The sequence below is a fragment of the Aotus nancymaae genome, unplaced genomic scaffold (assembly GCF_030222135.1).
Source record: "Aotus nancymaae isolate 86718 unplaced genomic scaffold, 86718_ANA_hifiasm-v0.15.2.pri h1tg000009l, whole genome shotgun sequence".
In the NCBI taxonomy this organism is placed as follows: Eukaryota; Metazoa; Chordata; class Mammalia; order Primates; family Aotidae; genus Aotus; species Aotus nancymaae.
The window spans coordinates 16,643,575-16,656,902 of record NW_026988420.1 but is presented as its reverse complement, the minus strand read 5'-3'; the positions used below and the strand labels follow the sequence as shown (position 1 = coordinate 16,656,902).

Below are 13,328 nucleotides of genomic sequence, written 5' to 3'. Positions count from 1 at the left end.
GTATTTGAGCATGAGAATGATCACAGGATGATCCACGTTCTCTCACATTTATCTGATAACAAGGAACAAGAAAGAGTACATTCATATGAATATACATGGTCAGGCAACAGTGGAATTCACATCAAGAATTTTTTAAAAACCAAACCAGTTCAAGACATGTCCCATTCTTTTAAGACAACTAAACAGTAAGAGCTCAATGTCATAAATATTTATAAGCAACTCTTGAGTATAAAATCCAAAGGAAAAATTCTTAACATAACTGGCTTTAGTATGACTAAAAGTTTATCATTTTCATATATTTTTCAGAGTATTAAAAAGGAATGCCAAGAAACCATTTTTAAATTTTATAATAATTTTACTCTATATACATTAATACCAATCATTTAACCCTAAAAATAATCTTCATGAACACAATGTAAAAAAGTTTTTTGACAGTAAACGACTAGAAATATTGCATTACCATAAAGCTACAAAGAGGTTCATGCTCCTAAGAGCAAAGTTAGGAAAACAAAAAAATAATAATTATGCCAGTGATGATAAGCACCAAGACAGAACTTTTTTGCACTTAGGGCCTGATTGGTTACATTTAAACATAACTTCTACATTAGAGGGCCAAAATAACACCTTATAATAATGGCCAAAAAAAAGATAAAAATACACAAATACATACAAAGGTCTGGAAACAGTGAAGAATGCCCACTTTAAAAATAATAAAACCAATCATACTCATTTTAAAATTAATATGACATTTGTAAAATATATTTATATGTCACTTGTCTTCCTTCTTAGGTCACTTTATACAATTCAGATTGCTCCATTTTTGTTCATCAGTTGTCAAACTAAACAAATATGTTAAATTATGTAGGTTTGCTTTAATGAATCCAAACCATGAGAGCTAGATCTAATAGCTCCAGCAATCTTCCTTGCAACTCACTCCAACTGGTGAAACAGATTATTTATCTTTATAATTTTAAAAGCCTTAGCCAGGTGTGAGAAAGAGAGAGAGAGAGAGAGAAAGAGAGAGTGTACAAGTTTGCCAGAGCACTGTGAGACAGTGAGTACCACCCAGAAAGAGGTGAGACATACAAACAAGTTTACACAATGGTCCAACTAACCCCTAAAAGATTTGGGCAGTCAGATACTGAGTTACCCTCAAAATAAACCTGAGGCTGACCAATGGGGGAACCAGAGGATCTGTCACACAATTGAAGAGTCAGTGACAGGTTTGGAAAACAAAAACTAAAGTAGGATGTCTCAGGCACAGCATTCCTGTGACACTGGAGGACACCAAGGAGCAATAGCCACTTTTCAGACAGGGATAAGGGACTGGGATCCCCTGGGTCTACAGCTGAAGGTCCCTGGCACTTCCCAGAGGGCACTTTAGCAGTTTCTGGAGGTGGCCCTCCACATTACCCACTGACAATGTCTTAGGGGACCCAGAGTGTGAACCTGGGCATCCCTCCTCCTGGTCCCAAGGGTGCTACCAATACAATACTTTCCCTCCCGCAGGCTTAGCCAAAACCATCACTACCCTTTCACTTCCAACTCAGCTTCAGAAAGGGAGTCTCCTGTCCTGTGGGGTCCCTGAGTTTGAGATAATGCCAACATACTGGAGGCTGCAGAGCAGTAACATGTGAAGTCAGGCAGTCACTTTAAAATTGAAGCAATCTGCATGCAGTATTAGCTAGTTGTTGTTATCTCAGTAACACTTCATACCGAAGTAGTTTTTCCACACAACTTAAAAACGACAAAGAAAAAAATATTGCTGGAATATGATAGAGAAACTTTAAAGTTCAGTGTTGAAACTCCTTATGGAAAAGAAAAGGAGACATTACTTTTCCACTTTCTATTTCCTGTCTGTGGCTTTGAGGTAAAAGAGCACTAAGGTTCCTGTGAAGCTATTTAAAGGTTCCCTCTGCCATTCCACCGGCACAACAATCCCAGGGAATTCCTGCGCTGTCTACCTCCTAAATTTGTAATCATAACTCTGGGCATGTCTATACAGCTCTCTAGTGCAGTTTCAAAATCCATAGCATTTGGAAACAAAATGACACAGTTGCATTCTTTAAATGCCAGCCATGAAATCATCACTTAAAAAAACAAAAAGAGACTAGATGGAAGATATATATGTGTGTGTGGATGTGTGTGTGTGTGTGTGTGTGTGTGTCTATATATATATAGACATATTCTAGATGGAATATACGTGTGTGTGTGTTTACACACACCCTAGATGGAATATATATATACACACTAGCTGTATTTTATATATATATATTATATATATATATGTATATATACACATATATACACACACACATATACACACGACGGAATATATATACATATATCAAATAAAATTCTTTCATTTTTAAAGGTGTTTTATTTGGTATGTTAAAGACATGCCTATGACTGCTTCTAAAAGCCCTTGGCAGGAGCCTCATATAGCATGCTGCAGTATGATATTTGTCCCAACATTGTCATGTATAATTTGGTGAATTTCAGTCACACCCAAATAATCATCTAACCTGTCCGAACATGCAACTTCTCTTTTTATTCTCTGCAAAACTAAATTCCCTTCTTTACAAAATAATTAGATTTGAGGATCAAGTTAAAATGTACTATATTTCAAGTTAAACTCAGGCTTCTGCACAACTATAGCATGATTTTAAAGTCATGTTGGCATTCACTTTTCTGTATTTTCCTGTGTGTATCCTAAATAAATTTCCTGGACCATATTTAGTGAGAAATTAAAAGAGTTTTACATTACACTGTGAAGTTTGAATAAATTCTCAGTTGATCAGGGTTTATCTCTTAGCTCAATGTCATACAACCTCTACATGACGCAAGCATATGGACAAAAAGGATTTTAAATACAAAACCCTTAGCTCTGTGTCATAAATAAATTTGGGTAAAAACGTAGGCCTTCCACTGAGTCATCACGGCAAAGATGGCCCATCTTCTCTGCAAGCAGCAACCTAAAACAAAAAACAAAAAACCCCACACAATTATCTGTCCATGAGAAACACAAATACGCATTGCATTGTGATGAAAGGTAAGAACCTTACTTACCTTTCTTTGGCCAGGAGGACAGACATTCCCACGAGCTTAGCAAACTCTTCTGACGTTAGGGATCCCTTTTCCGAAACCTAACAGAAACACACGGCAGAAAAAAATGTAATTCATGTAGGACACTAATTTAAACACACTCTGGGTACTAATAGTAGGCAGAATGTATACCAGTACATGCAAGAAATAATTTACTTAATGTCCTACTAAATTCCAAAGAACATTCACTTTAGAACTAAATCTTAACTAATGCTTAATCCTACAAAAGTTGAAGGACCCAGAAGAGACATAGAAGAGACTAAAATATCAAGATCAAGCTCTCTACAATGTAACAAAGTCACTGTACTAAAGCCTAAAAATAACTATTCAATATTCTGAAAAAGAATATATGACAAATTCTGAGTACATATTACATGCTCCAGTGAAGGAACTTTATACATAGGTTTAGTTTAAAACATGTGGTAGAAATAGCTGTAGTCTTGGGGTTTTCATCTAGGTAAAAATGAGAAGGATAATAAATGGGAGTTATTCAAATTATACAGGCTCACCATAGAAGCTATAAAGACAGTACTATTTCAAGTATCCTAATGAGTAATACTGGTAGTTTGGCCAGTAAAATCCATCTAAACTACGGTTGCTTTTTATATTTTTTGAAACAATTATTTTCATAAAACAACTTGTGGTGTTTTACAAAGTTGCTTATCTAGGTGTTAATGGAAGAAAAAGTTTAATTGTGTGTAACATCTGATAAAGTTAAAAATCTGTTCTCAACACTAAGCTTTAATAGAAAAGAAAGCACCTAATTTTAATTCTCCTTACCTGTAAGATGTTAAGAGTGTCAAGAAATTTCAAAAAGCTCTTAATGTATGACTTTGGTTAATATTGATTCATTGTTAGTGATAAACCGTTTTTATTTGGATAAATGCTACTTTTCAGTAAAGTTAAATTCAAAAGGAAATCCTGTTTTTTGAGTTGCAAGACTTTGGGTCTTCGTAGCTTTAAAGACTGGAGAAAATTGGCTTCACGTACTGTTTCCAGGGCTGAGGCCACCATTTCCTCTTCCTTGTGAGACTGAAGCTCAATTACCATGACGCCACTGTCAAACACACGGAGCCTGAAAACCACAGGTGTGAGAACAAAGCCAGGAATTACCTAGGATATTCAACCACTGAGAAGAAGCACATTTTTTTTTTTTTTTTTTCTTAAGATGGAGTTTCACTCTTGTTGCCCAGGCTGGAGTAAAATGGTGTAATCTCAGCTCACCATAACCTCTGCCTCCTGAGTTCAAGTGATTCTCTTGCCTCAACCTCCCGAGTAGCTGGGATTACAGACATGCACCACCACGCCCAGCTAATTTTGTATTTTTAGTAGAGACAGGTTTCTCCATGTTGGTCGGGCTGGTCTCAAACTCCTGACCTTGGGTGATCTGCCCGCCTTGGCCTCCCAAAGTGCTGGGATTACAGGTGTGAGCTACCATGCCCAGCCAGGAGCACATCTTTTATACCTTCTTTTATGCCCAGGTATGAGGGTAATATTAAACAAAACAACACTTAAAACCTATCGAGCACAAGCAATGATGGCATAGCTAAACAGCTCATGAATACACAGAAAATAAAATTATGAACTAGAATCTACATGCTAAATAAAATGCCTGGTTACTTTTTTTTTTTTGAAACAGAGTTTTGCTCTTGTTGCCCAGGCTAGAGTGCAATGGCACGATCTTGGCTCACTGCGACCCCTACCTCCCGGGTTCAAGCAATTCTCCTGCCTCAGCCTCCTGAGTTGCTGGGATTAGAGGCATGCACCACCATGCCCAGCTAATTTTGCATTTTTAGTGAGACAGGTTTTCTACATGCTGATCAGGCTGGTCTCAAACTCCTGACCTTAGGTGATCCACCCGCCTCGGCCTCCCAAGGGATTACAGACGTGAGCCACTGTACCCAGCCACCTGGCTACTTTTTTAAACCGAAGAATAAGGAAAAGAAAATTCACAGCTGAACATCTCCAGAGACTAACACAAAATGTCTAAGGGAAGAGGGGCTAGTTATTCTAACCTCATGGGAAGAACCACACCCTTATCTCATTCCCCCAAATCCACAAGAGTCTGACTACTGGCCCTGTAAGAACATGCCCAGCCCTGATAAAGTTGAAATAATATAATTGCAAGAAGGCAATATTCTGGCTTGACACTAGGGACGGCAAACTTGGCTGGCCTTTCCCATCTACCCCATGCAGAATCATGGTTGCAGGTGACGAACTTCCTGCAGAGGTTCCTTTACCTGAGAGGTAATTTCAGTGCTTCCAGCATTTTGCATGCATTCACTAAATCTTCTGGTGAGAGCAACTAAGAGGGAAAAAAAATTCCAGTAATGCTATACAATTGTAATGATCACTAAAACAGAAGAGTAAATTTTAAAATTATTATTTATCAATAATTTTATGTGATTTAATCACTACAAAGCAAAAAAGATTAACAAAGGAGCCAAAGACTTCTATTCATTAAAGTAGTACTACCCAATAAAATATGCATGCCACATATGTTATTGTAAATTTTATAGTAACCACATTATAAAGTAAAAAGAAACATGTGAAATTAATTTTAATGCATATATTTTATTTAGTCCAATAGATTGAATATAGAACCAATGCAACATATATACAATACAAAAAATTATTAATGAGATGTTTAACATTTCCTTATTTTGTACGAAGTCTTTTCAATCTGGTGCATTTTACACCTGCAGCACATCTTGATTTGGATTAACTGCATTTCAAGTCCCCAGTCACCATGTGATGTAGCTATCCTTTTGGACAGTGCAGCCTTAACAAATCAGCATAGTGTGGTGATAACAAGCATGGCTTTCAGTCCCACAGGATGGCTCCAGAGCCAGTCCAGCCTAGATCCAAATACCTGTCAGACTACTGTCTCTGGCTGTGGCCTTGCTCAAGTTATTTCATCTTTCTATTTTTTTTTTTTTTTTTTGAGACAGAGTTTCACTCTTGTTGCCCAGGCTGGAGTGCAATGGCACGATCTCAGCTCACTGCAACCTCTACCTCTCAGGGTCAAGCAATTCTCCTACCTCAGCCTCCAGAGTAGCTGGGATGACAGGCATGTGCCACCATACCCAGATAATTTTTTGTATTTTTAGTAGAGACAGAGTTTCACCATATTGGCCAGGCTGGTTTCAAACTCCTGACCTCAGGTAATCCACCCGCCTTGGCTTTCAAAGTGTTGGGATTATAGGCGTAAGCCACTGCACCTGGCCAAGTTATTTCATCTTTCTAAGCCTCAATTTCCTAATCTCCAAATTATCCCCTACATGGGACAGTAAAAGCAGCCATGTCACTGAGTTATTGGGAGGATAAATGTGTATGTGCAGAATGTCCAGTGGATGGTAAGTACTCACAGATGGCAGCTATGATCAGTATTCAGATAAAAACAGAGCAGGGCTTAACTCATGGGACTGGGTGAGCCATTTGCATGGAGGTAACTGTTTGGGCACAAAGAGTACCTGGACAGTCTTGAAGGCCAAGGATATCTGGATGTAAAGGAGCAAGGGCAGCTGAAGAATAGCCACTGCTGATACACAGTCAAAGGGGCGGGGCAGCTTTTCCTCTGCATTATCTACAAGGCAACTTGTTCCAACCAAGTTGATTCAGAAGAGTTAACTATTGCAGAGGAAGGGCTTCCTGAACAACCTTATTTATCACAATAAAAACAGAAAATATTAGAGCTGAACAGTTTCACTCAGTCGAAATCCTGATATTAAAAGTAAGAAAACTGGGTCCCTAAATGCTGGCAAGGATGTGGACAAAGGAACTCTTACACACTGTTGGTGGGAAGGTAAATTAGTGCAGCCACTATGGAAAACACTATGGCGATTTATCAAAAAACTGAAAACAACTATCACATGATCCAGCAATCCTACTGCTGGGTATACATCCAAAAGAAAGGAAAGGAGTATATCGAAGAGAAATCTGCACTCCCCTGTTTATTGCAGCACTATTCACAATAGCCAACATCATTTGCAACAACAGGGATGGAACTGGAAGACACTGTTAAATGGAGTAAACTAGGACAAAAAGACAAATATCCCATGTTCTCACTCATGTGGGAGTTAAAAAATGGATCTCATGCAGATAGAGAGTAGAAAAATGGTTACTAGAGGGTAGGAAGAGTAGCGGGGAAGGAGGGATAAAGAGAGGTTGGCTTAATGGGTACAAAAATACAATCAGAAGGAATAAAAGGTCAGACGCAGTGGCTCAAGCCTGTAATCCCAGCACTTTGGGAGGCCGAGGTAGACAGATCACATTATATGCTTGTATCATATACAACATGGTGAAACCTCATCTCTACTAAAAATACAAAAATTACCCAGGCATGGTAGTGGATGCCTATAATCCCAGCTACTTGGGAGGCTACAGTAGGAGAATCGCTTGAACCAGGGAGGGGGAGGTTGCAGTGAGCTGAGACTGCACCACTGCACTCCAGCCTGGACAACAAGAGTGAGACTCCATCTCAAAAAAAAAAAAAAAAAGGTGGCAGAGGAATAAGATTTAGCATTCAGTAGTACAATAGGGTAACTATGGTTAACAATAATGTATTGTATCTTTTTTCTTTCTTTTTTTTTTTGAGACAAAATCTTGCTGTTTTCGCTCAGGCTGGAGTGCAGTGGTGCAATCTCAGCTCACTGCAACCTCCACCTCCTGGGTTGAAGCAATTCTCCTGCCTCAACCTCCCAAGCAGCTGGGACTACAGGCGCATTCCACCATGCCTGACTAATATTTTGTATTTTCAGTAGAGATGGGGTTTCACCATGTAAGCCAGGATGGTCTTGATCTCCTGACCTCATGATCTGCCTGCTTTGGCCTCCAAAAGTGCTGGGATTACAGGTGTGAGCCACCGTGCTCAACCTGTACATTTCATTTTTTTTTTTTAATTTATTTGTTGAGATGGAGTCTAGCTCTGTTGCCCAGGCTGGAGTACAGTGGCACAATCTCAGCTCACTGCAACCTCCACCCCACAGGTTCAAGCGATTCTACTGCCTCAGACTCCCAAGTAGCTGGGATTACAGATGCCCCCCAACCATACCCAGCTAATTTTTGTATTTTTAGTAGAGACAGGGTTTTGCCATGTTGGCTAGGGTGGTCTTGAACTCCTGACCTCAGGTGATCTGCCCACTTTGGCCTCTCAAAGTGCTGGGACTACAGGCATGAGCCACCACCTCTGGCCCTATTGTATATTTCAAAGTAACTAGAAAAGTGGAATTGGAATGTTCTTAACACAAAGAATTGATAAATACTGGAGGTTACAGACCCTCAGTTTCCCTGATTTGGTCATTACACATTATATGCTTGTATCAAAATTTCACATGTACCCCATAAATATGTACAACTATTATATATCCATAAAAAAGAAAACATAAAAATTTGGGGGGCCAGGCCTGGTAGTTCATGCCTGTAATCCCAGCACTTTGTTTGGGAGGCCGGGGTGGGTAGATCACCTGAGGTCAGGAGTTCAAGAGCAGCTTGGCCAACATGGTCAGAACGCTGTCTCTACTTAAAGTATGAAAATTCTCCTGGTGTGGTGGCACACGCCTATAATCCCAGCTATTTGAGAAGCTGAAGCACAAGAATTGCTTGAACCCAGGAGGCAAAGGTTTCAGTGAGCCAAGATTGTGCCACTACACTCTACAGAGTGATACTCTGTCTCAAAAATACAAAACAAAAAATTTAAAGATTTAAAAAAAAAAGTAGTATATATATACAATGAAATACTATTCAGCACAAAACATAATAAATCCTGTCATGTGCAGCAACATGGATGAACCTGGAGGATATTACATTAAGTGAAATAAGCCAGACATAGCAAGACAAATACCACTTGATCTCACTTATATGTAGACTCTAAAACAAGTTGATCTCATAGAAGTAGCGAATAGAAGAGTGGCTACCAGAAGCTGGGGAGGGTAGGCAGGAGAAGGGGATGGAGAGAGGTTGGTCAACAGATACAAAGTTACAGTTAGACAGGAAGCATGAGTTCTGCTGCTATATTACACAGGGTGACTAGATAATGACAATGTGGTGTATATTTCTATTTTTTCTGTTTCTGAGTACCATGTTTTTTTTGATTTTTTGTTTTTGTTTTTTTTGAGATGGAGTCTTGCTCTGTCTCCCAGGCTGGAGTGCACTGGCACAATCTCAGCTCACTGCAACCTCCACCTCCCTGGTTCAAGCAATTCCCCTGCCTCAGCCTCCTGAGTAGCTGGGATTACAGGAACACACCACTACTCCTGGCTAATATTTTTTGTATTTTAAGTAGAGACCGGGTTTCACCATGTTGGCCAGACTGGTCTTGACCTCTTGACCTCAGGCAATGCTCCCGCCTCGGCCTCCCAAAGTGCTGGGATTACAGGCATGAGCCACCGAGCCCAGCCCTGAATACTTTTTATTGATACATAGTATTTTACATATTTATGGGGTATAGGGGCTATTTTTATTAACACACATGCATAAAATGTGTAATGATCAAGTCAGGGTATTTGGGGTACCTATTACCTCAAGTTTTTATCATGTCTATGTGTTAGGAACATTTCAAGTCCTCCCTTCTAGCTATTTTGAAATATACAATACATTGCTGCTTCCCTCCTCTGCTACTGAATATTAGAACTTATCTAACAGTATGTTTGTATCCATTAACCAACCTTATCTTCTTTCTTCCCCGCTCCCACTTATATACCTTTCCCAGTCTCTGATATCTATCATCTATTCTCTACCTCCATAAGAGTGAGTGAGAACATGCACTATTTGTCTTTCTGTGTCTGGCTTACTTCACTTAACATAATGACTTCCAGTTTCTCCATGTTGCTGAAAATAATGTGATTTCATTCTTTTTTTTATGACTGAATTGTATTCCATTTGTATGTATCTGACATTTTCTTTATCCATTCATCCATTGATGGACACTTAGGTTGATTCTTTGTTTTTTTTAAAAAATGTTTATTTTAGATTGGGGGTACATGTGAAAGTTTGTTACACAGATAAAGTCATGTCACTAGGGTTTGTTGTACAGATTATTTCATCACCTAGGTATTAATATTAAGCCCAGTACCCAATAGTTATCTGTTTTGCTCCTCTCCCTCCCCTAAGTCTCCATCCTCAAGTATACTCCAATGTTTGCTGTTTGCTTCTTTGTGTTCATAAGTTCTCATCATTTAGCTACTACTTATAAGTGAGAATATGGGTATTTGGCTTTCTGTTCCTGCACTAGTTTGCTAAGGATAATAGCTTCCAGCTCCACCCATGTTCCCACAAAAGAATTATCTTGGCTGGGCACAGTGGCTCACGTTCCTAGCACTTTGGGAGGCCAAGGCAGGCAGATCACGATGTCAAGAGATCAAGAGCATCCTGGCCAATATGGTGAAACCCCATCTCTACCAAAAAATCAAAAATTAACTGGGCATGGTGGCGCAAGCCTGTAATCCCAGCTACTCGGGGAGCTGAGAAAGGAGAATTGCTTGAACCCAGGAAGCAGAGGTTGCAGTGAGCCAAGATGGCACCACTACGCTCCAGCCTTGCAACAAAGCGAGACTCCATCTCAAAAAAAAAAAAAAGAATTATTTTGTTCTTTTCTGTGACTGCATATGACAGGAGAGAATTTATTTTGAATGTTATTACCACAAATAAATGATAAATGTTTAAAGTGATGAATATGTTAATTGTCCTGTGATATGGTTTGAATCTATGTCCCCACCCAAATCTCATCTTGTAGCTGCCATAATTCCCACGTATTGTGGGAGGGACCTGTGGGGAGGTGACTGAATTATGGGGGCTGGTCTTTCCTGTGCTGTTCTGGTGATAGTGAATGGGTCTCATGAGATCTGATCATTTTAAAAACAGTTGTCCTGCACAAGTTCTCTTTGCCTGCTGCCATCCACATAAGCTGTGACTTGCTTCTCCTTGATTGTGAGGCCTCCCTAGCTATGTGGAACTGTGAGTCCAATTAAACCTCTTTCTTTTGAAAATTGCCCAGTCTCGGGTATGTCTTTATCAGCAGCATAAAAATGGACTAATACACCCTGATTTGATCATTATAAAATGTATACATGCACTGAAACACCACATGGCATGAATATGTACAATTATTGTGACAATTATAAAGAAAAATACAAAAAGTTTTGAATAGCCAAAAAAAAAAAAGAAGGAAAACTGAGTCTCAGAGATGTTAAGTAAGCTACTGAAGGTCACTAAGCAAATCACTATCAAAACCAGGAAAAGAATCTGCCTCCTGGATCCCAAGGCAGTATTCTTTTCACTGTACCACAGTGCTTCTCAAAATAGCTTTGATATTCACAACCCTTCCTCAAATTGTATTCAGAATTTGTATTAAGAAAGTCTATATTTAGTTAAAAGAATATTTAAATTTTCTATTCTTACTTCCATTCCTCGAGCTCGGTTTACTAAGCAGTACACCTCTGTGAGTGACATTATTCCCCCTCGTTCCTGTTAAAATATGAAATTTTTAAAAAAGTATTATGTTACAATTACACCAGTTAGCATTTCTTAACAGGAATCATAATCACAGGGAAATCAGAAATCTGAAATTTCTTTAAGAAGCTTATAAAAACTGTATTTATACAAAGGAGAACCTATTTGGATACCACAAGGCAGTTCAGATTCACTACTTGCACTTTAATGTCATTACCATTTTATTTTTATTTTTATTTTTTGAGACAGAGTCTTGTTTTGTCTCCCAGGCTAGAGTGCAATGGCGGGATCTCAGCTCACTGCAACCTCTACCTCTCAGGTTCAAGCAATTCTCCTGCCTTAGCTTCCCGAGTAGCTAAGACTACAGGCATACACCACCACACCCGACAATTTTTTTTGTATTTTTAGTAGAGACAGGGTTTCACCATGTCGGTCAGGCTGGTCTTGAACTCCTGACCTCAAATGATCTGCCTGCCTCAGCCTCTCAATGTGCTGGGATTACATGCGTGAGCCACTGTGCCTGGCCTCATTATCATTTTAACATTTACTTAAATGAAAAAAGGGTCTCTACACCATGTTTCAAAAAAATACATTTAAATGTTTTAACTTATTTCAGCTAATAAATGAAGAAAGTATAGAATTAATAAGACCATCACTATTTTGCAACCTCCAATGAAATAACAGATCTAGGTAATGACTGTCAATGGCTGTTAACATCACAACAAATTTTTTAAAAATTAAAAAAAGACAATCAGACATTATATATCTCTTGATGGAAGTACACAACAGCTTCTATGAAATAGTCTTGCAATAATAATTGTTTAAAACCCTAACAAACCTTTATTATAAATACCAGTTTACAGGAAATACACAGAACAGGAAAAGCACACTCTATAGGATAAACTAGTTTCTTCAAGAAACACATAGTGGGGTGGAAGATAAGAGAGGCAGGAAAAGAAAGAACCCATGAAATTAAAACAAACAAACAAACTTGAGAAACAAATCAACAAACTACAATGAATCCTGATTGAAACAGACCAACTGTAAGAGAAAATGTGAACACTAGGCTGGGCACGATGGCTTATGCCTGCAATCCCAGCAATTTGGGAGGCCGAAGCAAGCGGATCACCTGAGGTCAGGAGTTTGAGACCAGCCCGGTCAACATGGTAAAATCCTGTCTCGACTAAAAATACAAAAAAGTTAGCTGGGTGTGATGCCAGGCACCTGTAATCCCAGCTACTCAGGAGGCTGAGGCAGGAGAATCCCTTGAACCCAGGAGGCGGAGGTTTCAGCGAGCCGAGATCACACCATTGCACTCCAGCCTGGGCAACAAGAGTGAAGCTCCAACTCAAAGGAAAAAAAAGAAAGAAAGAAAATGTGAACACTAGATACTAGATAATATTAAGAAATTATTTTAATTTTTTCAATTATGAAATGGGATTATAGTTGTATTTAAAGGAGTCTTTATCATTAGAGTTACATACTGAAATGTTTACAGATAAAGTGATGTGATGTCTGGGATTTGCTTTAAAATAATTTCGACTGGAGGTTGGTTTACAGAAGAAGCTGGATGATGGGCACAGAGGATTCATTATACTATTCTATTTGTCATAGGTTTGAAATCTTTTTTAATACAAGTGCTTTAATAAACTTTTGATTGCCTAAATACTATCAGACTAGAAGATGAATCTGTTAAAAGAAATTCTTTCTATTCTTAGTTTGCTAAGAGTTTTCATCGCAACTGGTCTTTGCACTATCAAATACTTTTTCTGTAT

At 38.8% G+C, this 13,328-nt stretch overlaps 1 protein-coding gene across 1 annotated transcript in view; it reads right to left on the bottom strand.

The window, feature by feature from the left end:
* Positions 1 to 31: 31 nt before the first annotated feature.
* Positions 32 to 13,328, bottom strand: part of VPS36 (vacuolar protein sorting 36 homolog) — a 36,480-nt gene continuing 23,183 nt past the window's right edge. Inside the window, exons 10-14 of the mRNA XM_012466202.3 lie at positions 11,503 to 11,568; positions 5,346 to 5,410; positions 4,096 to 4,180; positions 3,070 to 3,146; positions 32 to 2,975 (exon numbers count right to left, since the gene is read on the bottom strand). Coding sequence (XP_012321625.1) covers positions 2,882 to 2,975; positions 3,070 to 3,146; positions 4,096 to 4,180; positions 5,346 to 5,410; positions 11,503 to 11,568 — 387 coding nt within the window. The 3' untranslated portion in view covers positions 32 to 2,881. The remainder of the gene's footprint in view (positions 2,976 to 3,069; positions 3,147 to 4,095; positions 4,181 to 5,345; positions 5,411 to 11,502; positions 11,569 to 13,328) is intronic.